This window comes from Bidens hawaiensis, unplaced genomic scaffold (assembly GCF_021521415.1).
Source record: "Bidens hawaiensis isolate Kalapana, Puna unplaced genomic scaffold, B.hawaiensis_p1.1 tig00010570_1, whole genome shotgun sequence".
Lineage (NCBI taxonomy): Eukaryota > Viridiplantae > Streptophyta > Magnoliopsida > Asterales > Asteraceae > Bidens > Bidens hawaiensis.
Window position 1 is genome coordinate 761,051 of NW_027491808.1, and position 26,746 is coordinate 787,796.

General features: G+C 40.4%; 1 protein-coding gene across 1 annotated transcript; it reads right to left on the reverse strand.

The window, feature by feature from the left end:
- Window positions 1-9,549: 9,549 nt before the first annotated feature.
- LOC143535655 (protein FAR1-RELATED SEQUENCE 5-like) lies at window positions 9,550-10,397 on the reverse strand. The gene is made up of 2 exons (XM_077029860.1): window positions 10,221-10,397; window positions 9,550-10,149 (listed from the first exon to the last, which is right to left on the reverse strand). Exons 1-2 carry the CDS (start codon window positions 10,395-10,397, stop codon window positions 9,550-9,552), a joined length of 777 nt encoding a protein of 258 aa, XP_076885975.1.
- Window positions 10,398-26,746: the final 16,349 nt, after the last annotated feature.

Genomic DNA, 26,746 nt, shown 5'->3' on the forward strand with positions numbered 1-26,746 from the left:
CGCATTTATTACGTTTTGCTTATTTATTATATTAACATTATTTTTTTGTGTCAAAACTTGGTGATAAACTCACTCAACATGTTTGTAGACAAAACTCCATTTTCTACGCATATGCAGATTGCCTGAGTTGAATGATGGACACTTAGAAAGACCTTAGGGTTATATTGAAGACAAACTTGAATTTTAAATGATTGTACTTATTTATTTGAATGGTTTTGTTGTATTTGATTATTTTGTGTATTATTGGAATAAAATAATTAATTAGATATTGTCATTTATAATTACGATAGTATCTTCGAGCTGTGAGCAATCGGATCACGCCCCGGCGTTTCCGCCTTAGGTTGGGGTGTGACAAAAAGAATGACCGGCTGTTGAAAGAGTTTAGGGTTTGCATCTTTGGTGTTGAATGAAAATAATGAAAGAATAACAAAAATGGATCCAAATAGTATTATTGGGGCGGGTTAACCCGAAAGAAATACCATTTTATGAAAATGGGTTAAAAATTATGAGAGTTAAGAAGAGATTGACAAGTGACATATAGTAGTACTCATTTATTAGAATAGTAAGATTTAATCGAGTCGGGCTTAAATGAGCTCGAGCCTGAGCTTTTAACAAGGCTCATTTAATAAACGAGCTTGTGCTGAAGCTTAACATATTGAGCTTGAGGCAACTTGTTAGCATGACGGAGCTTTTTATATATATATATTTTTTTAAAGTATTTGTATTATTATAAATATATTTACATATAAGCATATATAAAAGTAATAAAGTAATATATTATAAAAAATAATAGTTTGAAATATATATGTACATAAGTATTAAAAATAAATAATATAAATAATAAACGAGCAGAACTTGACAAACTACTTACGAGCTTGAGCTAGAGCCTTCTTTAAAATGAGCCGAGCTTGGGCTCGTCTCGACTCGTTTACACCCCCATTTATATGTTAGAAATCAAGCCAAAACCGAACTTTGTAGAGCTCAAGCTCAAGTTTTTGTCTTGGCTTAATATCTTAGTCGAGCCAGCTATGCCTTAAGTCCGATCCATGCTCACCTGTCCAGGTACATAAACAACCCTAGAGTTAGATAGAGTTTATTATTAAAGTCGGAGTATTTGAGTGTGTTAGTCCTGCTTTAATGGTGTTTGGTAGAACTATACAACTGATAACACAAAATAAGGTTAATCTAGCTCTAAGTTTCATTAATGAGATAACACGTATAATATCTCTATATTAAAAACAACTTATGATCAAACTAACGAACTGAATCAACTCCCACGCAGGTCAGACAATGCCTATCCGAACAACACAATCAAAAAATATATTGTTCAAAACTATTAAACTAAAACGACAAAATGTCTAGCTCCCGATCGAACTGATTAGTCTGCAATAATCATCAAAGCATTGGTTTGATAACATTTGGAATCCACATCTGTCATATTCAGCCTTTTCTATATTCTTTTACCATAAACATATCTTCACAATGATCTACCCTAAACACGGCGCGCATGTATACCTATTAAAAAGTTTGATATATAAAAAAACGCATATTTGTTAATTTCATTTTTCAACCCTCTTCCATTTTAAGGATTATATAGTGTTCTTTTCTATTTAATATGGAGAAATATTAGTTAATATTCTAAAACAACCCATTTACCTTTTACAGATGTTTATTTATCATTTTTAATTTAGCATTATTGTAACAGCATAAATTAAGTTAATACAAAAGTTAAGATAATTAAAATATCTGAGCAAAATAATTTAAAATGATATATATAAATTTTTATTCAGGCGCTTATACGACAAAGTTTCTTATTTTTATCTATTTCTCTAGTAAAATCATCGACATATTTAGAAATTAACATATATGTTTTAATTTAGAGTTTACAATAACTTAAAGTACATTAAAAATACATGCAAACATGTAACATATGTTTTTTTGATCAATGTCTCATTCTTTGGCTGCTCGATGATGGGTCAAACTTCGAAATAATGATACGTTTGACAATAATAGATTTTTTGAAAGCCATATATATTCTTGATCATGACAAGATAGAATCATCTTTTTCTTCATATTATTTTTATATTTAATTACTTTTTTTCGTTCTTATTATTATTGAAAATCTTGATTTTTTATAAACTCTTATTTTTTTTTCTTATTACTGACATAAATTGATACGTCCAAGTTTTAGAGAGAATTAAAAGAGAGAAACGCAAGAAAGAATTATCTCAACTAATTAATACCTTAACCTTCAACGACTATTAGTGTAAGTACGCGTTAACCTAACTGACTCTCGGTCTCTCACTAACACAAACTATTACAAGAGTTTACACAATCAGTCCCTCTACTTTTGAAAAGTGTAATTAAGTCTCTTGACTTATTGACACGTAACATTAATCGATCATATTCTACCATCATGTTACCTAAGAGCCTATTTATATGATTTACTAATTTAACATAAAACTAAAAAAGAAAGAAATACAATTTTCCGATGATTGAAAATGCTACGGATATTGAAGCTAATAGAGTATTAGTATTAATCTCTAGTTTCAGGTGTTCGTCCAACATATTAGGGTTTCATTATTGAATCAGACTCGAAAAAACCCAAGTTCAAACCAAACCGGATTGAATTTCGAATATTCGAATTGAGTCCTTATCTTAATATTGGAGAACCACGAGTCATGAACTAAACAAAACTGATTAACCCAAAGGAGAATAATATGCATCTTTATTTTTTATTTTAATTTTGCGCATGAAACTTTGATCAGTAATTATGTTTATTCGAATAGAACCGAAATCAGGTATTCAGATCACGAATTTAAATTTAGTTGTAAAATTTTAAAATTCGAATAAACTGTATGGCCCAAAACCAACTAAATGAAGTTATGAAGTATGAACAAACCTACTGAACTACATGGCTACATATATTCTGTGGGCTGTAGGCTGTAGCACCTGAGCCTAAGCAATTGTGATGGTTAACTTAGTATAACTTCGGGCTCGCAAAAGCCTTTTAATATACTGGACAACCCAGTATCATTTTTATCAGGGCCCAATCAGCTTTTTGTTCCATTTATATTTGGCTAAACCTATTAGAGGAGTCCAAAACCGGTTTTTTACAAACCAAGCCGGTTTTAAAACCGAACCGATTTGGCTTTTGCATATTCAAAACCGGTTTAGGTCAAACCGATTCGGTTTAAAAACCAGTTTAAGCATAGAAGTAGCCAAACTGATCAAGACCGATTCCGGTCGATTTTAAACCGGTTTAAGATAAAAAAACCGGTTTAATTGTAAAATACCCAGACCGCTATACGAACCGACGGTTTGGTTCAGTTTCCGATTGACCGGTTTTGAACCGGTTTTTTGGTACACCTCTAAAAGCCATAGTATAGACTAAAGATGGACAGTTTGACCTACAATTTCTCACATGGTTACTTGTTCTGAATAAAATAAAAAAAAAATCTCAAAAACATCAATCAAAAATTTCTGTTTTTGGCTTCGAATCACCAAAAGCACATGAATTTTTGAATTTTTGAATCGAATCAAAACGAAAAATGAATTTTTGAAGTCGAATCGAATTTCAATCAAGTTAACACGTCTATGGGATGCTCTACGAAACGAAAAATGGATTTTTGAATTAATCGAATCGAATTTTTCAAACTTTATCGTTTTTTAAATTCGTATTCAATTCAATTTAGGTTTGATTTATTCGATTTGAATTCATATTCGAATTTTATGCCCAATTCAAATTCGATTCGTATTTGAAACTCGAACTCGTATCGAAATTCACCATAAATTATAAATTATTTTACTTTATTTTTAAAACTACTACAAACTAATCATTTTTAACATCATAAATACCAATCTATAAAATTAATAAACTATCAATATGTCAAAAACCAAAATCATACCACCCAAATACAAATACAAAGTAGCCACAACGTCACATGAGATGCGAAGTCTAATATTCTAAGCATTCAAGATGGGAGCATCCACATCGATAGTTAATAAGGTATGAATAGTATAGCATTTAACACATTCGAAACACTAAAATATATGTGTGTGTAATTTAAATTCGAATTGGAAATTATAAATTCTTATTCAATCATTGGACTCAAATTCGAACTTTGACAATCGAATTCGAATCGAGTACAAAAAATTATTTTTTTCGAATCCGAATCTAACTTTGAACACCCCTACACGACTCCTATCACCCATGTAAATTCCATTAGAACCTTTAAGTAAAATTAACTAGTGATGCCATTATTTATTTTAGCTATTTCAAACACACAAGTTTGAGCATTGTTATATTATTGATTTTAGCTCTGTTATGGACATGGTTTGGTTTGTTGTGAACCCAAACACATAAAAACACAAATAAAGTAACTAATAATCTTTATTAATCACAATTACATAATTATTTGTATCCAAAAAAAATTAACAAACATATTTTTCACCACTTTTTTCAACATTAAAACATGCTAACGTAATAAAATACATCATAAATTATGAATATATTTTTTTTTACATATGAAAGCATAGTTTAATTGTTTTTTTTATTATCAAGTGAGAGGATCCTAGGCATTTTGATCCCATCATGCCTTACAAAATCATTTATTTATGTGAAAAACTATCAGCATATATGAAATGACACCTTGTCTCTTTCAATGTAAACTTACTCTATTCAATCAATCTTTTATTACAAGACCTAAATAGCATCACTCTTTCAGATTCCCATGTGTGTGTTTCTGACTTGACTGACTTCACTACAATTAGTAGCAGTGTGGGTGCCATTGCAGCCCTACAACACCTTCAATTGTAGCAACACAACAATCAAACATTTTACTTGTTATGTCTCTTTCTAAGGTAAGTTTTTTAGTATGTGTGTGTGTTTAACTTTATACATCAACACTAGTAAAAGTGAAAGTTTAAAGATGATCATAATGAGCAGATGATGGAGACATGCCTATGCTCCTCTGCCTTCTCCATTTTCGTCCCTTAAAAAGAAATAGGGTAAATAAACAAAACGGATTTTCTAGGGAGACCGCCCAATTGCTAAAACACCGGCCTATACGCCGTGTATAGGCCGGTGTTCATAGAAAATCCAACCAATTTTGTCTTATTATGTTTTTTTTTTGTTTTTTTTCTTTGTTATTTTGTTATTATTATTATTATCATTATATATTAATTAATTAATTATTTATTATTTAATATCCTTTCGGTGAAAAACAGTTAACACATATATATATACCAAAAATCATTGTTAAATCTGTACAAATAAAAGAAAATACGACAACTAAAACATAAAATCTACGTGAAGTCCCCCATGTTCATGCCCATGTCGTCGTCGTGGCCCACGAGCCCCCCGAACGCGTCACCAACGTCGGCGTCGTCATCTCCCCTGTGCCTCGGCCCCGAACCGTCCGGGGCATCCACGTCGTCTCCCCGTCCGCGTCTCACGCCAGACGTACTCGCCTCGTGGTCAAAACTGGGGGGCGGTGGCGGTAGCACGGTGTACTGCTGTCCAGACAGCTCCGCTACCCGACGGGTAACAAGCCAGTCTATCTGGCGCGACATCTGGCTCATCCGCCAGTCCATCTGGCTCGACATCCGCCTCATCTCCAACTCTAGGGCTTCCAACCTAACGTCGGTGGCGGGACCCAGACGCACCGCGCGATATGTGCGTGGAACGTGCTGCGTCGGCCCCTAACAACAAAAAAGAAGTTGGAGAACACCTTTTGGATTTTTTAGAATTTGAAAGGCAACTAGTGCTCTTTGAGGAGAAGGGCTTGGGCTTGTTGTCGGGGTTTTCCTTCTTAGTAACGGTCTTACTCTATAAAACTTTTTGAATAAGCTATTAAGGTTAGGAATCGACGAAGAGGTTCTGAAAGTGAATCAGATCTGGGCTGTTCGGGGGAGTTGTGCAAGAGGGAGCTACTGCCCTAGTCGAAAGTTGAAGCAAGACAAGTGTAACATCTGCCCCGATCCGACCCGACCCAGGTACCCGTTTCTCTGACCCGATCTCTTTCTTTTATGATTTAGTATTTATTTATACTTATATTTTACTTTTAAAAATAATATATATATTTTCCTTCCCGCCTCTTTCTCTCTCTTTCTTTCCGCCGTCCCGTCCCTCTCCTCTCTTTCCGCCTCCTTTTCCCTCTTGTCGCCGTCCCGCCCTTACGCCTTGTTTCCCTCTTCTTCTTCTAACTCTTTGCTTGTCCTTTGTTCCTTCCCGCCTAAGGTTGTCTGCGCAGCTCCACGCGCCAGACTCCCTTACAAGGAATCCTGCGTGAAGACCACCTGTACAGCGATTCGCGAGACGAACTCTTCTCGCAGCGCGCTAAGAATTGTAATTCTTCTCGCAGCGCGCTAAGAACGGTAGTTCTTCCCGCGACGCGCTAAGGATTTGTAGTTCTTCTCGCAGCGCGCTAAGAATCGTAGTTCATCCCTCGACGCGCGAAGAATTATAGTTCTTCCCGCGGCGCGCTAGGAATTTTAGTTCCTCCCGCGGCGCGCTAAGAAATGTGATTCTTCCCGCGACGCGTTAAGGTTGGTTCTGTCTGCCTTCGCGCTCGCGCACTTTTGCCTTCGCGCTCGAGCCTTCTCGCGCTAAACCCCCTTTGAGTTTTCTTCTGTTTAATCTAGCCGTTGCTTTTGAGTTGTCTTATCTTTTGAGCTGTTGACCTAATCTGCTTTATGTCTGAAAAGTTACTTTCGGCGCAGCATGCGCACCAACCCCATTGGTTGGCAGATAAAGTGACTGACATAATCTTTTGAGATCTGCTTTTGCCATGCTTGACCTGTACCTTTATCTGATCCGCCCATGCTTTTTACTGTTCCCTGACAGCTTTATCTTGCTCCCTGCAGCTGCCATATCTTTTGATATCTTTTGCTTTTGGAATCTTTTGCTTTTTGAGATCTTTCCCCTTTTTCTAGGGATTGTGTTCCCTAGGGTTTCTCTATAAATAATAGTATTATTTTTCCTAACACTACACACACAAAACACTTAATCTCTCCTGTTCTCCTTGCTCTCTCTGCCGCCTCCCTCTCTGCCTCCGTCTTCCTCCCTGTTCTGCCCTGCTTTTCCGGTAATATATATATATATAATAATTTGCTTATTAATTATGCTAACTTATAATCAAGACTTAAAATCAATCATTACAACAATAATCTTATTCATAGGTTAACTTGTGCTTGTTTAAAGTTGGTTCTTGCTTTATCTTACACCGCATCGTTTATCAAGTGAGTAATCTCGTACCTAATCCCTTTTTGCTTTTAATGTTTTGGGATGTTCATGTGTTCGTACAAACTTAGAGTCTTAAACTTGTTTATGAACTTTAGTCGCGCAGTATCCCATGTGTTGAGGACGTTTACTTGGCTGTTTATTTGTATGTGTGTATCATTAACCGCTTTGTTCGGCCTATTCCGAAGTTTTCATGGATCCATTAGATGAACACGGGAGACCTATCGTTTACGGTTTTCTTTGTTTACACTTGCACAGATGTTTTCTCGTTTTTGTGCTCAATTGGGAGCACGGATTGAACTATGAACTATGAGCTATGATCTATCTAGGCTTGATCACAATCTGATTGCACCCTTGTTAAACACCAGACATACACGTGTTGCGCGCAGATTTATTGTTATCTATGTATTGTATTAAACTTGATTTCTCACCAACACGCAAGTGTTTGACGTTTATTTTAACACATGTTCAGGTTTGCAGTAGCCGTTTTGGAGCTTGTGGACACGTAGGAAGTTTTCTTTATTTTGGACCTAGATTAAAATGTATCAAGACAAGTTTTTGCTGTTCGAATATTATGATTTATCATATATTGATTTATGATGATTTATGTTATCTTGTTTACTTTGCGCGTGCGCGAATGAATGTATTTATTAAATATTGACACCCAATAGTGTCACGAGTAATGAAACAATATGTGGCGCCCCGATGTATAATCCGCCTTTGGTCGGGGTGTTACAACAAGGGGGTAAGAGAATTGTCTACTTGATAAGCTATTTCCGATGTCTACATCAGTCATTACAACTTGGGCAGCGAGGGGGGACTGATGAACTAATCAAACAGTGCTAGTCGGGCAGCAGAATGGAGGCCGGCACGGTACACAGAAATACGTTTAATACGAAGTCGAATTAAAAGAAATGATAAAACGATAATATATTAAAACGTACCTGAGATGCGCCCGAATCCTCACGTCCAGCACCACCGTCGTCAGGATCCCCGCCGCGTATGTCTGAGCAGGTTGACTAACACACACGCGTATGTCTGAGCAGCCACGTGCCCGTGACCGGGTAAGCTGAACCAACGACTCGGCGGCGCCGGTTTGACCGTGTTGTAGTACGGAATGCTGGAATGAACCCAGCCGTACAATCTGTCATCCTCTTTGTTGAACATCGCCCTCCACCACCCTTCGTTCGTTTCCAGCTCGTACTGCATCGCCTGCCTAATATCCGGCCAAACTTTCTCATGTATCCCCAAGCCCACTGCAATTGATCGAAGACCGCAGTTACCGTCTGGGCGTACGTTTTTTATGTCTGTGACGAACGGCTGGGCCCAGCTAGGAATGACGCTCCTAAACGTTTCTATCGTCGGTACTTGCGCAGGCGAAACCATCAAAGGAAACCCGAGGTGAGCTCCCGTAGGTCGTCCACGAGGAGTTTTAAACCGCGACGCTGACTGGGACAACGAACGATTCAGCGAGGATGGGGTGGGGTTTTCTTGGCTGGGCCCCTGTGACGAGGATGGGTTGTAGGAGCTGTGTCTGGGGAGATCTGGAGCGGGGGTGTATGCGCTGTGCCTCAGGGGATCTGGTTTTTTGGGACGCCCTCGAGGATCCTCTCTTTTTTCTGGCTCCTTCTTTTTAGATCTCCCTGGAATAGCAGACAAGAGCCTGGCGAAAAAACTTTTCTTTTGATTAGGGTCATCTATGGACGATAGCGTATCTGTGATGTCCCGTAGACCTGCTGCGTAGTCTGGCTCTTCGTTCGGCAGACATGCTGAATTAAAATTAAGCCTCCTCCAGAACGGGTCAACATCCTCTATTGGGATACACGTGTCGTTAACTATGTATCCCTCAATCCGACAGGCACATGGCAGCCCCGAAGACGAATACAAATGGTGGTCGCATGAAGCGCCGCCGTCACGCATCTTGTGTATCAACCCATACTCGTTCACAAGTAGACCCAGAGCGTGAATCGATACCCTGTTTATTAGCTTCTTCAACCAGACGTGCTGTCGATGTCCTTCCATGACCTTCGAGCGGGAGGCTTCAAAAGATTTACCGATTTCTTTCATCTGCGAGTTGACCATTTTAAGGATTTGCCTGGCAATTGTGTCGAGCGAGTTGTTGCTTCCATTGAGGTACCTTTTCGGATTTGCGTGCTGGCTCTCAACTCGGTTCGTCGTAGTTTCGGCGTTCGTCGATCCAGCAGGCTACAAACTTGTGTTTGTATAGATCCAGCCAGCTCTTGCGAATGTATTGCTAGACCTATGAAAAATAAAAGGAAACGTTATTAACACGTATGTTTAGGCTATTAAAAACTGTCAGGTGATACGAAGGACTCACCGGCTCTATCGTCCCGTATCAAATGACGCTCCATGTTGAGGCGACGGTGGTCGTACTCCTGAATCGTCGGCGACTGATACAGGACCTTCCACCAGTACACAAAGTCCGTCCCCATTTCCTTGCTATATAGGCCCTTAAATTTTCTCCTTATATTCTCGGATATGTGCCACCTGCATAAATTTTTGGTGGCATTAGGGAAGATCGCGTCGCATGCGTTCATGAGGGCCTGGTCCGCATTAGTCAGGATCACGCGTGGCTCCATACAGTCGTAGAGCATTTTTTTAAGTTTCTCTAGAGCCCAGCCGAAGTTCCTCTGTCGTTCCCTGATCACAAACGCGGCGGCGATACAAAACGACTGTGATGTCGAGATCACACTGATAAACTGAACCAATGGCCAGTCGTACATGTTGGTGTTGTACGCCGTATCAACCATCAGCACCTCGGGGAACGCACGCCACATCTTATGCGACTTACTATGACAGAAGAAAATTTCCTCCATCCTGTCGTCGGTATCACTCTCCCGGGTATAGAACGTGAAACCGTTGCCTACGAGAAAGTTTTCCAGCGCCTACATTAGATGAAATAAAACTTTGCTAAATATTACAAGCACGACAAGTACACATTAAAATTTTGAACTACCTTCATAGGGGTGTCGCCTAGTAGCCCATCCCTCCTAATCTTGGCGGTGTGGTTGTATATATCTTTTAATACAGGTTGCACACCGGGAAACTTTTCGCGTAGGGCTGCTTCGATTTCTTGCGGCTTCACGCCGGCCCTGTGTAAACTCTCAACCATATCCAGCTGGTCGGTGTTCATTTTTCTAAAAGACGCACACCCCTCCTCGAATTCAACGGGATCGTGGTTGTGAGTCTCGTTTACCACTTTAACCCTCCAACATGCACCCCTCAAGTCGTACCTACCCAGGATCTTAAACGGACATCATTTTTTGATGCTGCCGGTACGTCTCACCGTCACCTTTATTTTGGGTTCGCCTCCACGATTGCATGCAAGGTCCACGGTGTTTTTCCTTGACCGCCGGACCACAACAACAAACCCATGCTCTTGTCCTCTAACCTTTTACCCATTTCTCCAGCTCCTCGCGGCTCTCAAAAATCTGAAACAGTTTTATGTCAATTCTTAAGCCGTTTATTACATAACATACAAACAAATAATATTAACTTAAACAAAACACACGGTGTCTTACAGCATCTGTTTTATACGAAACCTTCACTTCGCATATGTAGTCGTCATCATACCCATATTCGTTATTTGGGTTTGGCCGGGCATAATCATTTCGCCCGTGGTGCGATTAAGACTCGGTTCCATAAAACGGATCATTTGCTACTAGTGGCTGGTATGATGACATAGCTTGACCTCCGTAATCTGACCAGGCGACAGATGACGGGTACGAAAGATGTCTATCGTAATCCGACACGAAGTACTCCTACCATACATAAATTAGAAATTCAAACAACAGTGATGTCACACCCCGACCAATGAAGGCGGAAACGTCGAGGCGCGACATGATTGCTCATTGCACAATGACACTATAAAGTTACAATATTTAAACAACTCATTTAAATCCATATCATCATAAATAACACAACAATTGTTCATACAAAATGCCAAATAGATAGATAAACAAATAACTTGTTCTTTTATTTTCTAATATCCTAAAGCCAAGATAATAAGTTTCTTCAAGTAATCCAATCAACTAACATCAAACCTGTAACATTGCATAAAATAGAGTTTGTCAACACGAAGGTTGGTGAACAATTTTCATAGTTTTGGACAATAAGTATATAGTATGAAATCCACAACTAGTATATGAAAACAATAAATAATAGCAACAATTTAGATAATAAAACCGTCAATAAGAATATATTGACGAACCGTCAATAATGAAATCATTAGTAAGAATACATTGACGACACCTTTCTATATGGGGATACCATATATACTCGGAATTAACGTATGACCATACTTTGATGAGGCTACCTGCCTTAGCATTCAAGAATTTGTACATAATCATGTAAAGCATATAACACCAAATCGAGCATATATTTAAGTAAAAATATACAATATGTGTTGTGATTTAAGACTCAAGTATAAATCATTTGAATAAGTATGCAATGCCACCCCCAAAATGAAAGATGGAAAACGGGGGATGAAAAAGTACTCACATTAACAAGTAACTTGAAAGATAGTGTCAATAATCGGAGAGATCGGTTTAACGAGCAAGACCTATATTAAACGGGTCTTGTGTTAGTAGGTAGTCTTGGAAGGGTTTAAAATAAAATACATGACAAATAAAGTAAATAAATAAAGTTTAGGATTTAAAATGTAAATATTTGAGAAATTAAAGAAACGAGTTTTGTAAAATAAGTTTACTCGAAACCGGGTCTCGGTATTCTATTCATTAGTTTTTTTCTTTTTTTACTCAACCTATGTTAAGTAATAATGTGGGTTAAAATACGATATTGCAAAACCCTTGGTTATAAGAATACCCAAAACGAGGTTTAAACGAGTGTTCGGGTTTGTAGGTTCGAGACTTGATAATTGACCAAGCTCATAGTTAACTTCCCAAGATAATAAATGTTATGAGATAACTCAATAAAATCAAAATAGACTTAACCAAATATGTAGTTCTATTGTGAAGAACCTTAACGTTCGTTAAGCGAGTATACGACCTTATCGGTTCGAACTTGTTATAAGATCAAGTTGGTTACCGACATGCCAAGTATATGTTTAGAAACTAACTAAAATTGATTTAAAATATAATCTTGAAGAAAAATATGAGTTTTGGTGGCTAAAAACACACTTGTGTGTCTTAAGCGAGTGAACTCGTTTTAGTTCGGTTTTTGGTTTGGTCCTTGACTCGGAATAAGACCGAGGATGGTTACTACATACCCAATTACCATGGAACTTGTAAAATAACTTATAAATAATAATACTCAAGTTTTACATTCAAAAAGTTAACAATAAAGCTTTTAAACAAAAGTTCGGTTTTTGGTTCGGTCCTTGACTGTAAGGCCCCGTTACCGGTAACCCTACTTTCGTGTTGGATTTACTCATAAACACAGTTCTAAATATCAGAGTTAATTAAAAACTTTACGCGGAATATAAAACTTTCATAAAACATTACATATCAATTCATAATCATGTCTTTAAACATTCCTCTTGTCTTTCAAAATCAAAACGTAACTTATAAAACATATCGGATCTTCAGATGCCAGGCTTTAGTCTTCTGCCATGTGTCCTCCACTCAAGCCAGCTGTCTCATCCTACTCACCTGCGTGCATACTAAAAGTCAGCTACGCTGAGTGAGTTCTAGTTAATCATACACTACCATACAATACCTTGTTACATACATACGTACTTAACCTCATAACTTTCTTTCATACACACATAAGTACTCATACCTTCATTCTTACTTACATACTTTCTTTCTTACTTACATACTTTCTTTCTTACTTACATACTTTCTTTACATTCATAATCATACGTTTTAAAGAGCCTTTCGCCCTATAACCTCACAGATATTATAAGGGTCTGGTCCCTAACATCACAGATATTATAAGGGTCTGGTCCCTAACATCACAGATATTATAAGGGTCTGGTCCCTATCATCACAGATATTATGAGGGTCTGGTCCCTAACATCACAGATATTATTAGGGTCTGGTCCCTAACATCACAGATATTATTAGGGTCTGGTCCCATGTTTTCGAATATTAGTAGGGTTCGATTCCCTCTTCGTTACCATACAACCATACATCATACCTCGAGTATTATTAGGGCTCGGTACCCCTTTCGTAACCATACAACCATACAACCGTCATTTCCTTCTTTTATTAACTTTCTTACGTTCATACACATAAACATACATATCATACTTGCCATATTTATAACGTTACAACCTGACAGTACGTGCAATATCCGAAGATCGTTCACGAACCATCAAGCAATCATTCATACATATCACATATATCACCTATGGCATACACTTATCACCTTGGATAAATGTATTAACAACACATCAAGTATGCACACAGCCCCGAAAACATAACAAGGAATGGGGCTAGAAACTCACCTGGATCCTGTTACGCTCGCCGTTGATCGTAATTCCTTTCTTTAACTGGGCTCGGCTAACTGTATAATATTTACACATATCAATTAACTACTGCTACTCGTTTGTATTTCTATCTATATATGACCCACAACGAACGGGGGTCCGGGGGCAGCGCCCCTGGCAGCGGGGTTCTAGGGGCGGCAGCCCCTAGCGGGGTCCAAGGGGCAGAGCCCCTGGCTGGGGTTAAGCTGCCAGGTCAGCTTGGAAAAATTTTATTTTCGATAACTGCCTTAACACATTTTCCATTAGGTTTTTAATTTATTTTATAGACGAACTTCGCTTCAGGCGAAGTTAAACCTTAGGCGAACTTGGAAACAGCTTGGTTCTGGCTTGATTCGATCGAATAGGAACACGTTCGATCGAATAGGAACACGTTCGATCGAATACAACACGTTCGATCGAATAGGAACACGTTCGATCAAACAGGAACACGTTCGATCGAATAGGAACACGTTCGATCGAATACAACACTCATTCGATCGAATACAAAACTCATTCGATCGAATGAGTTGGAGACCATTCGGTTGCTTCCCTATTCGGTCGACTGGACTTGTTCGATCTACGCATTCGATCGAATGGACTGATTCGATCGACTGGTTCGATCGAATGAGTCTGATTCGACTCCTTCAAGCTGGGCGACGGAGAAACCCACGGGTTTTCCAGATTTTCCAGATTTTTGACCCAAAATCGAAGTTTTTGACATGGAAATGCTCGGGATTGAAAGGGCTATCGATTCCTAGTACTTTTAAACACAAAAGCTTGCATTTTGACACCAAAACAAGGCGGTTTTTGACCCGAAAACTCAAGTTACGAAAATGGGAGTTTTTGCTCGATTTGAGGTCGAAAATGGTTATGAAAACGGATGATTTTCGAGAGGGACTTACCAAAAACGATTAGGAACAAGATTGTGGACTCGGATTTGTGATTTGAGAACTTTCTCTCTCTAGCTTCTCTCTCTAGAAATGAGAGTGTTTGGGTGGGTGTAAGTGAAGGAAGATGGTGAAAAATGGTGGAAGTGTCAAGAACTTTCGTTTATATACTACGGGTTTGGTTAGGCTCGGGTTGGCTTCCTACGGGTCGAGACAGGCCGAGTTCATAAAATAACTAAGCCCAAGACCCGTTCCTTACTCGACATTAAATAACTAAAACGTGAATTTACTAAACATAACTTTCTTTTATTTATCAATATAAAAATTTTAGGATGTTACATTGACTCGGAATAAGACCGAGGATGGTTACCACATATCCAACTACCATGGAACTTGTAAAATAACTTATAAATAATACTCAAGTTTTACATTCAAAAAGTTAACAATAATGCTTTTAAACAAAAGTTCGGTTTTTGGTTCGGTTCTCAACTCGGGATGAAACCGAGGCTAGTCACCACATACCCAATACCATGGAACTTGAAAAATATGAACAATAAACTAAAATATGTAGAAGTTAAGCAAGTATAACAAGTTATATGGTTAGATTTGTTAAATATATAAACAAGGACTACAAAGTCCTCCATATAACCTTGCCTTACTAGCCCGACATTTCAACCGGCCGAGACCGAAGAAATGAAAGACCGAAGGTAAACAAGGAGTGTATATTGTATATTGTTGTAACATCAAGCTTTAAGTATTGAGAAGTTAGTTAATAGGGGAGCTTTTCTAGAAAAACCCACCCGCTTGTCTTGTTATGTTTTTTTTTCTTTTCTTTTTTCTTTTTTTTTGTTATTTATAATAATTATTATTAATATTATTTTAATTATGAATAATATATTATTATTCACAATTCGGAAAAGCGTGTTCGGTAGCAGGCTTTATATGGGAAAATTGACATTGCAAAACGACCCTTCAATTTATTGGCTGCTATCGTTATGGACATCTTGAATCAGTTACGGTGATTACCTTGGGAAAAACTAACAGTGCCAAACGAACCCTTTCTTGGATACTCTCGGTATCGGCACCTCAAATCCGCCTCTTCGATATCTTCAAACTCCAACGCTCTTGACCTTCGGCCACCACCGGCAACCGTAGTTGTGTTCACTCAAACACATATCAGTCGTCACTAAGCTTAAGCTTAGGCTTGTTATTAGTTTTATTTTTAGTTATGGGTATTCTAAGTTGGTCATGTTGCGTATATTAAAGAATTTATATATACGTATACATATATAGTAGATGTGCGTTATAAGAATTCATTGCGTCGAGATAACCAGCACCAGATCGAGACGCTAGTTTGATGAGTTTCAATCTCTCAGATCCGCGGTATACGTTAACGGCAACGAGAACGTGTGCCCATATTTTGGACAGATAAGTGGAAATTCGGTCATTGCTCCAGCTCAACGAGCACCAGACTGAGATATTAGTCGGGACCTACCTGAACCGGTTGACACGTATGCTGACGTGGATTTAGGCTCCGTGCTGGCGCTGATATTAACACGTTTGCATAATACACGATGAAAGCACAAACTCAAACAACAATCCATACAATAGCAATTCTCTTCAACGACCAGTCAAACAAGAAGAAGAGAAAAATAATGAAGACAATTGCTATTGTATGGATTGTTGTTTGGGTTTGTGCTTTAATTGTGTATTATGCAAACGTGTCAACGAATGCTGTAAACATACGTGTTAATATCCGGGTCAGCACCGAACCTAAACCCACGTCTGCATACGTGTCAACCGGTTCAGCTAAGTGCGAACTAATATCTCAATCTGGTGCTCGTTATGTTGGAGCAATGACCGAATTTCCACCTATCTGTCCAAAGTAGGGGCTCCCGTTCTTGCTGCCGTTAGCGGATACCGCGGATCCGAGAGATTCAAACTCATCCAACTAGCGTCTCGATCTGGTGCTGGTTATCTCGACGCAATGAATTCTTATACCGCACATCTACTATATATGTATATAATAGCCGATAATTCTTTAATATAAGCAACATGAACAACTTAAAATACCCCCAACTAAAAATAAAACTAATAACAAGCCTAAGCTTAAGCTTAGTGACGACTGATATGTGTTCGAGTGAACACAACTACGGTTGTCAGTGGTGACCGGCGGTCAAGACCGTTGGAGTTCGAAGAAATCGAAGAGCCAGATTTGAGATGTCGATAACGAAAGCAGCCAAGAAATTGAAAGTTCGTTTGGAAATGCCAGCTTTCCCAAGTAAGCCACTGTAACTGATTGAAGATGCCCATAACGAAAGCAGCCAATAATTTAAAAGTTCGTTTCGCACTGTCAATTTTCCCAAATAAGTCCTGCTACTAAACGCCCTTTATAGAATTTCCAATAATAATATGTTATTGATAATTAAATATTATTAATATTAATAATAATCATAAATAACATTAATAATAACAAAAGAAAAGAAAAGAAATAAAAAAAAGGAAAAAAAAAACCATAATAAGACAACACTAGTGGGCTTTTCTAGAAAAACTCACTAATATAAATATAACATAATACAATATAACATAATATAATATAATAATAATATAATATTATTATATTATATTATATTATATTATATTATATTATATTATATTATATTATACAATACGCTATACAAACGTACCTCCGAAAGTCTTGCGTCGCCGCCTAACCCCGACATCTGACTCTCTAGCGTACATCAGGTACATAATAATAATAATATTTTAGTACTAATAATAATAGAAAACTAAATGCTTTAATACTAATAATTATATGTTTAGAATAAAAATAATAATAATATAATAATTAATATTTTAATAGTATTTTACTATAATTATTTTAATAATAATAAAAATATAATAATTTATATTTAAATGGTATTTAAATATTATTATTTTAATAATAATAATAATAATAATAATAATAATACTATTTTAATAAATACAATAATAGTATTTTATTTTACTAACAATAATATTTTCATAACAACAATATCTTAATAATAATATTAATATTTTAATAGTATTAATAATATAATAAAATTTTAGCGCTAACGGTAACAATACGGGAAATCTATTTTAAGTTTAGGAGGCCCGGCGAACTAGGGTTACCGTCAAACGGTTGGTGCCTAGACAAATTTCTAAAGTAAACAATTCACCAAATCTCTGTCCTAACATCTACAACTATGTCCTAACATGTAAAAAATAAAGATAAAACGAAACCTGGTTTAACTCCGACTGACCGTTAGCGCCGTCCGGTATCTCCTCGTCCGACTCCGGAAACATACATGGTTTAACTCTGACTGACCGTTACCCGTCCGGCATCTCTTCGTCCGACTCCGGAAACATATATGGTTGTTGGTGTTGGTTGAATGAAGAGGGTGAGGGTTAAGAAAAAAAATAAAGGAAAAGGGAAATGGTAGAGAGGGAGGGGAGGGAGCCGGGCTTCAAAAATATACAAAAGCCAATATACCGCGTATAGGGCTATACGCGGCGTATACCCCGTACGATCCGACAACCCTATGACAGGTCAAGCTAGGACGTCAAATCGTACCCTAAAACGCCGCGTATAAACCTATACGCGACGCCTAGGGTGGTGGTGGGGCGGTGTCCCTAGCAGGACCCAAACAAAATAGGCAAGGTTAAAATACCAATAAAGTTATCTTGCCAAGACAGTGTACGAATCAAAGAGAGTAAAAAGGCCACGCCATTACAAAATTGTAAATAACATTACATATAATTAGAGTAATTAGTAATTACACTACAATTAGTTATAAGTAGCATAATTATACTCTATAATACAAACAATTACGTCACTTATAACTAGTGTATTTGTTCTACGTATAACTAGAGTGATTATTATAATAGAGTAATTAAACTACTTATGAAAAGGTTATTACTTTTTTTATAATATAGTAATTACAATACTTTTTAAGTTGAAACAAGAGCTTTGGTCACCCTTCACGGTTTTTTTATACAAATTACAAATTTGGCACCGCCATCTTCTTCGACCCAGTTCATCTTTTTAATGCTATTTATGTCATTTTTCGTCTATATTTTGTTAATAAAATATTTGGAATTTGTAAGTTCGGTATATATGATATATTTCAGTTTTAATTAGGTATATATGATACTTTCACTATTTGTAAGGGTGTATATGAAATTGCTCATTTCAATTATATTGAATGGTTAACCAAATCAAGACAAGGTAAGGAATTTCGTTCGTTACATATTATACGTTGTGTCCGACACGAAAACTGCATTATATAACATCTTTCCACAAGCTAGCTTTGTTGTAAGATCTAACTACCTTATTAACCAACTCTGATAATATTTAACATGGAACATGTTGTTAGATGTAAAACATCATCGCCTTATGTTAGGTTGTTAGCATCAAGATGCTGTTCTTACCTTATTAACTTAATGATCTGTTTTAATAATATATTATGACCATAACTGACAACACAATATAGTGTGAATGTATTGCGTGTTTTTCCCAAGGGAAAATAAAAAGTAAAGAAAAATAAATGTATTGGTAGAAAAAACCCGATGCAAATATATTTTTTAATTATTATTATTACTACGTGTATGCATCAACCTATTTTTGGTAAGATATAAGTTTTTCTCCTGCAAGGCTCTCTTTATCAGAAAATTAACGTATTTCAAACAAGCATTGTAGGCTACCAATCTTGGGTTATATGTTATTAATGGCTGCTAAATTAATAAAGCGAAAACAACTTCTAGACACCATCATTCGATCAAAATACGAAAAAGTACTAGTTGACGTGTTAAATATTGACGAAACGTGGATCTACTCACTGGTAGCAGATCTACTTTCCTCGGGTGTGATTAAACTATTTCACCGATGGTTCTTCTGGATCCGAGTTCTTCCACCTACAAAATGAACAGCGCCGTTACTTACCCCTCAGAAAGGGACAGAGGGGTCCTCTTTGGGGTAACCCTCCGGCGTGAGAATCAGTATCTTTTGGAGAAGATAATAATGTTTGTAGGTAAGTCAATCTCAAGAGTATTGCTGAATCGCTGAATACCCTTGATGATGTGACTGTGTGTTTTTCTGTAACTGACTGTGAGTGAATATAATTCAATATGATTGAATGTGATATCACTGCTTGTAACTGTCAATGATTGAGTGTGAATGAATGTGTCATCAAAGTGGAGTTGATGCTGTATTTATAATGCTAGGGTTTCCACTGGTTGGGCTCAGCCTCGTTGGCCTCCTCCAATCGCACTGCGCCATGTGTCCTCTGGGACACCTGGCGCTTTCTCGTTGGTTGTAATCATGTGGTAGCACATGTGTCATGCTGAGTTGTCGACCTTTCATTTGGCAGCTGTCAACATCAGCATATTCTTACTCCTTAAAAAGATGCCTTCTAGAAGATTGTCTGACGTGCACAATCAAGGTTGCCCTAATCCTGATTTGGATAAGGACGAGGTTGATTATGTGCACGTGTGATATGCGCCCATCCTGAGGATGCGCGAAGTCTTCTTTTTATTCTCACGCGCAGATATTTCATGCGCAGGTGTGATATGCACGAGCGTGTGATATGCGCCACGCGCTGGTGCGCCACGCGCATATGTGACGCGCGAGCATATGTGATGTGCAAGAGCATGCGATATGCGCCGCGCGCATATGTGATGCGCGAGCATATGATGCCTGAGCATGTTTTGTATGCGCCATGCGCCTGGGTTTTGGCTTTGTGCCTTCATAATGTCTTTATCTTGTGGGTTGACCCGCCTTGCTTGGTGTTGAGGCGGGTACATACCTCTTCAAGCCCCCCCAGTCTAATGTGTGTCTTATCTCGCGCGAGCGCGGTAAGATAGATATTAGACTCACTGAATTGTCCTTTTGTAGGGGGTTTTGTCGTTTTCTTGGTTGTTTCCATCGTCGCGCGAAGTTCTATCCATTTGGTTGAAAACGAAAGGTCCAAACACGTGGTTGGTTGGTGATGACGTGCGCCGTAAACATGTCAGACGTTTCGTGTGCTCGAGGTGCTACAGTTGCCTTTCACGTCCCCTCACAGCTGTCTTGAACACGTGTCGCACTCGCATTGGTTAGTACCTGCGAGTGGGGGCGCGTGTCTGTTCCGTGGCAGGTCGGTTTGTCACCTCACACAGCTGTTAGGGACACGTGTCGCGCCTTCGTTGGGTTGCCCCTGCGAGTGGGGGCGCGTGGAATCCGATCAGCTGCCACTTTTCTCTCTCCTGGTCCTATAAAAGCAGGCCCTTAGGAAATTTTTATCTTCATCTTCATTGTTGCTAAAATTCAAATTTCTGCTTTCACATTCTGATTTGAGTGTTTTCATCGATTCGAATCCTCGATTATCGGCTATTACAGTTGTATGTCTGATAGTTCATACTCGTCTAGCCCTTCAATCACCTCCGTTGCCTCTCGAAGACGCCGTGTGAAATCTGTGGTGATGTCGACATTGAAGCAAAAAGGAAAGGGGAAGAAGGTTGTTGAAACCACATCGGAGGAAGTAGGGAGGACCAAGGCCACCAAAAGGTGGAATGAAATCCCCTGCAAATTGAAGCAGGCCGATCTCGACAACCTCATCGCCTCTCAGGGCTTTCCCACCCTGTTTGGCTGCATGTTGCCTAGGTCCGGGCAAACGGCGGCGGACCCGCCTGCCGGCTATATATCCCTATATAGCCACTTTTTCACCCACTGCAACCTTCGTCTCCCGATGACAAGGTTTGTGGGTGCACTGTTGAAGTTCTATGGGATTCACATATCCCAAGTCCATCCGTTTGGACTCGTGCGCGTGACTCACTTTGAGTTCATGTGCAAATCCCAGCGCGAGGAACCCACTCCTCGGCGCTTTCAATATTTTTATAAGGCCAAGATCCAAGACAATTGGATCTCTTTTATTCCTCGCAGTCAGAAGGTGAAGTGCTCCACTGTTTCATTCAAAAGCCTTCATGACTGGTCTGAGAGGTTTTTCTACATTAAGGCCGGTGTGATCCCCATCCGTATGACCATGCGCTCTATCACTTCTGCGCCTGCGGATGAGGATGTCCTCAAGAACCCAACTGGCGCGTGGGTTAAGAAACTGACCGCCGAACCATCCCCCGCGAAGAAAATTTGCGAGGAGGCACTGGTTGGGGTCGGCATGAGCAGGCTCTGGGCCGACAGCGCGCTTGAGCCCGTTATCCAAGTCGACGGGTTGTGTAAGTTTTTTTTTTTTTTTTTTTTTTTTTTTTTTTTTTTTGCGCGAACATCGTTCTTTTGCTGATATCATTTAACTTGTCTTTGCGCAGTCACCAAGGATTACATCCTTGCCGCTTATGATGAACATGTGGAGGGCGGCTCCGTCGAACTTGGCGTTGGGGAGGTTGGTTTCCCGGATCGCTTTGATGACATGTTCATCCCAGTGGATCTGGATTTTGATTTTGACGGTGACGCGCCTGGTAAGCCTTCGCACTCCTGGTCATTCCTTTAGAATACCCAAGTTTATTAACAGTTCTGTCGCTTGTTTTTTGTAGATGCGCTTGAAAACTACGAGCTAGAGCTCGCGGAAGAGGAGGAGGAGGAAGAGGAGGTGCCTCTACTAAAGCGCAAAGCTAAGGGGAGATCTGGCGCAGGGGCCAGTAAGAAACAAAGGAAAGATGACACCCCTGTCGCTCATCCCCATGCTCAAACAAAGGGACCAAAGGAAACCCAGGTGTTTACCACCAAGGTCTCTTTATCTTCCCTCCCTGTGAAAGTGGGCAGGCCTCCTGTCCACTTGAGGTATGGTGCCGTCGCCTCCTCCGTTCGCGCTGCTGAAGAGAGAAGCCGCGGCGCGCCTGCAATAGGTATACTTTGCTTATCTTCATCTGATTGAGTTGTTATTAAACCGTTGGTTATTTGAATGTTTGCAGAGCCGGCGTCGGTAACAGATCAGCCGCAGGCGCCACAAGGTGCTACGGCTGCGCCGGGGACTCCATCGAAGTCCCCTGTTCTACCCTCTGAAAAGGGTAGAATGAATTTTATGGCGATGTTCGACGCGCGAACAGAGTTGCGCCAAGGTAAGTTTTGCACATTTGTCTTCTGAATTTTTCCTTTTGGACTTAGTCATAAACCATTTTTCCTTGTTTATTTGTTCATAGGAGTTGTAGCTGGCACAACAGTTGCTGGTGATACTCCTGGCGCCGCTGCCGGCGCCGCTGGTTTTGGTCCTGCTCCTGCTAGTGCTGAGTCTCCCCTTGTTGGGATAACCAAGGAGCAGGAAATCTTACTGCGCGCCGAACTTGGGGCGTCGAGACCTCCCTCGCCTCCTCCCCGCGAGGCTGACTTGGAGCCTTTCAGGTCGCAGGAGAAGAGGCCTGTTGAAGAAGATGAGGGGGACGAGGGGGTTCAAGTTGAAGACTCCTTGGGAGATCGCGCCAGCCCTGCGATGCCGCAAGTGTTTGCAGCGCAGACCTCTGGTGGGGCTGGCGCAGACATTCCTGCTTCATCCCCGCAGGTATGTATTGATTTGTTAGTCCGCTGCGCGTATCTCCATATAAGTATGTTTTATGACTTAGAACTTTTCTTGTGTTTTTGCAGGAAGGTGACCACGTTTACCGCCCGAGATGGAATATTAATGAAGAAAGTTCCTTTCAATCCATGGGCGTATGCGAGGACTTCTGGGCTCATGCCGTGCCTCCTACTGAAAGGAGGTATCAAGAGGAGCGCACTCGCGCGGACTTGCTGAACGACCATGTTTTCGCTGGGTCGGCTTTTTTCGCTGCTTCCCAAGAGCTTCGTCGTGATTATATTAAAGTACGCGACGCTCTTGTGGAAGCCCAGCGAGAGGCTAAGGTGGCCGCCTGGAACCTGTCTGATGCTCGCGCGCGAGCTGAGAAACTCCAGGCGGAGCTCAGTGAAAACCGAGCAAGTGCCAACACCGCATACATCAAGCGCGGGCATGAGCTCCAAGCTGCGCGGGAGAAGCAGCAGTTAGCGGAGGCCGAAGTTGCCAAGTACGCGCGCAGAGTGCGTGTCTTGGAACAGCAGGCCGAGGCGCGTGACCAAGCTATCATCCAGAGTATTACTGAGAAATCATCTCTGGAGAGCGAGGTTGCGCGCCTGAAAAGGGATTTGGCGGCCGCGCAGGCCGATAGAGATGAGGCCTTGGCCACGGCGGCGTCTAGCCAGGAAGCACTTGGTGCTGCGCAGGCGGAAAAAGAAAAAATTTTGGCGGCAGCAGCGTCTGATAAGGAGGAACTAAAAAAGGCTAAGGAAACTGTTGAGTTATTAAACTCTCAGGTTCCTGCCCTCGAGACGTCTGTTGCTGGCCTCGCGCAGGATCGCCAATGGCTGGTGTCACAGGGCATGGCTCGCTGCGCTTTGGCGATGAAATATTCCGCCGAGTTTCAAGCCCTTGTGATGGACTGCAATGCCGCCGCGCGCTTGGTTGGCCGAGCTGAAGGGTTTACGGATGGGTATGAGTATGGCATGTTGAGGAAGAACCCATCCGAGTACCCTTACAAGAGCGATGCGGCCTGCGCGGACATGGCCACGGTGGGGGAAAAGTATATGAATACTCCCATCCCCATCCTTATGCAGGTACCTTGATCCTAATGAGTTTTACTTTACTAACTTTTCTAAGTGTTTTGTACTCATTACTTTTCTAATGATTTACAGATAGCTGCGCTTGCTGACCAGCCCGACCTCGGCGCACTAAAGAAGTTGCTTGATGATTGCGAGAGGGCTGGTGGCGATGATGGTGGCGCGGGGGATGTTGCCCCTGCCAGCGGCTCTGGCGCGGCGAAAGAATCTGCTCGTGACACCGTTGTGATCGAAGACTCCAATGAGGAGGAAGAACTTGACTATGGTCAGTTTGGAGATGAAGAGCAGACCGCGCCAGATGCTGCGCGAGATGATGAGGGTGATGAAGCGGCTGACGTCGACGTGGAGACTTGAGAAGCCCTTCATCAAATTTTGTATATTTATCTTTTATACTTGTAGTTTGTAACTCATCATACTTGTAAATTTCGATCCAATGAAATGAAACTTGTTATCTCCTTTTCGTATCTTGCGCATTTCCATTCATCTCTTCATGTTTGGTTGTATAGATATAAGATATGCTTGAACGTTAAAATAAGAACAAGGTTGTAAGGAAATTATTCACTTAACCTCTGTTCTATTTTGTTTGTGGTTCTCGCAGTATCTTGCTCATGCTGACATGCGCGCTAATTTTTCGTTATTTCTTTTTCGCGCGTTGGTGTCACGCGGTATGGAAGTATGAGTTTAGCCATTACATGTCAGCTTGTGTTACTCAGATATCCACTATGGTTCCGCGCGCGGCCTCGACCTGAGACCTTAACATGATATGGCATGTACTTTGCCTTAGTTTTGTTTAAGGATTTTTATGATCAGGCTGCGCGGGGTGTAAGATGGATGTATGTGAGTGTTTTGAGCTAAGGCTCTTTGTTTTGGGCTAAGGCCCTGACGATTTTAGAGTTAAGACTCATTAACGTGTTTGAGCTAAGGCTCGTAATTTTGGGCTAAGGCCCTGACGTTTTAGAGTTAAGACTCGTTAACGCGTTTGAGCTAAGGCTCGCGCATGTATGTTTTACTTCGCTTTATTTTGTTTTGAAGTCAATATAGTGTTGTCATATTGTTCCAATTTAATAAAGGAAGTGTGAAACATGTATGCAAAGGTAATAGAACAAATTTTGAAAGATAGCGCGACAAATATTGAAAGATAGCGCGAATCATCATTCATGATGGCTTGAAAGCCTTGATTACAAATTTGAACTTTTTACATGAAGCATTTTCTAAGTTGTGTCGCGTTCCACGCGCGCGGTATCTTTTTTCCCTTCAAATCTTTTAAAGCGTACGCGCCTTTCCCCAAATCTTCTGAAATTTGATAAGGTCCTTCCCAATTGGGAGACATTTTTCCTGGGGGTATTGCGCGACTAGCTTCGTTGTTTCGAAGGACAAAATCATTTTTCTTGAAGTGGCACTCTTTAACGCGCTGATTATAGTATTTTTCCAGCTTTTTCTTGTATCTGGCTTCATTAATGATAGCCGCTTCTCTGCGCCCTTCAAGCAAATTAAGGTCCAATCTTCTTTCGCGCGCGTTATCAGTTTTGCTCATCATGAGTACCCTATGGGATGGGCACCCAATTTCCGCTGGGATCATAGCCTCTGTCCCATAGGTTAGGCTGAACGGTGACTCGCCGTTGCTAGTTTTGCTTAATGTCCTGTGCGCCCACAGGACATTAGGTAACTCTTCGACCCAAGAATGGGATTCTCCCTCCAATCTTTTCTTCAGCCCATTTAGCAAACTTTGATTCGCGCGCTCCACTTGGCCATTCCCCTGAGGGTGGTAGACGGACGTGAAGATTTGGTTGATGTGCAATTCTTTGAGCCAGCTTGACATCTTCCTGTCAGTGAATTGTTTGCCATTGTCGCTCACAATTTCCATAGGAAGGCCAAAACGGCAAATGATGTGGCTCCAGATAAATTGCTTCATCGCCTCAGCTGTGATTTTTGCTAGTGGCTTGGCTTCAACCCATTTTGTGAAATAGTCTATCGCCACTACCAAAAATTTCACTCGCCCTTGCGCTTGCGGCAGGGGCCCCACAATATCAATGGCCCATTTGTGGAAAGGCCATGCGGAGGTGACTGGAATCAAGTTGTTCTTTGGACGCATGGTGTTTGGCGCGTGGCTCTGACATGCCTTGCATTTTTGGATTTCTTTTAGCGCATCCAAGTACATGCCTGGCCAATAGTAGCCTGAGCTCATCGCCTTGGCAACCACCATGCGCGGACCAGCGTGAATTCCACAGATTCCTTCATGAATCTCCCTAATCACATAGCTTGCTTCTTCCGCATCCAGGCATTTCATGAGCGGTCCAAGATAAGAGCGCCGATACACTGTACCATCAAGTAGTTCATAGTTCTGTGCCTTGTGCCTTATCTTTCTCGCCTGTGCGCGATCATCCGGTAACTTCCCCTCTTTCAGGAATTCCATTATTGGAGTTATCCAGGATGAAGGAGTTGTATGAATTACCAGGACCGATTGCGTTTGCACTGACGGGCTGCTCATTATTTCCACCCTGACATCTTTGCCAAAGTGATCAAAATTAGTTGATGCCATTTTACTCAACGCGTCTGCGGACTTGTTTTCG

What these genes read in the sequence shown, in the direction of transcription:
- LOC143535655 (XM_077029860.1), bottom strand. Translation starts at nt 10,397, where the DNA reads ATGAACACCGACCAGCTGGATATGGTTGAGAGTTTACACAGGGCCGGC. An exon ending in TAGGCGACACCCCTATGAAG is followed by an intron (nt 10,150 to 10,220) that starts GTAGTTCAAAAT and finishes CATCTAATGTAG; the next exon opens with GCGCTGGAAAACTTTCTCGT.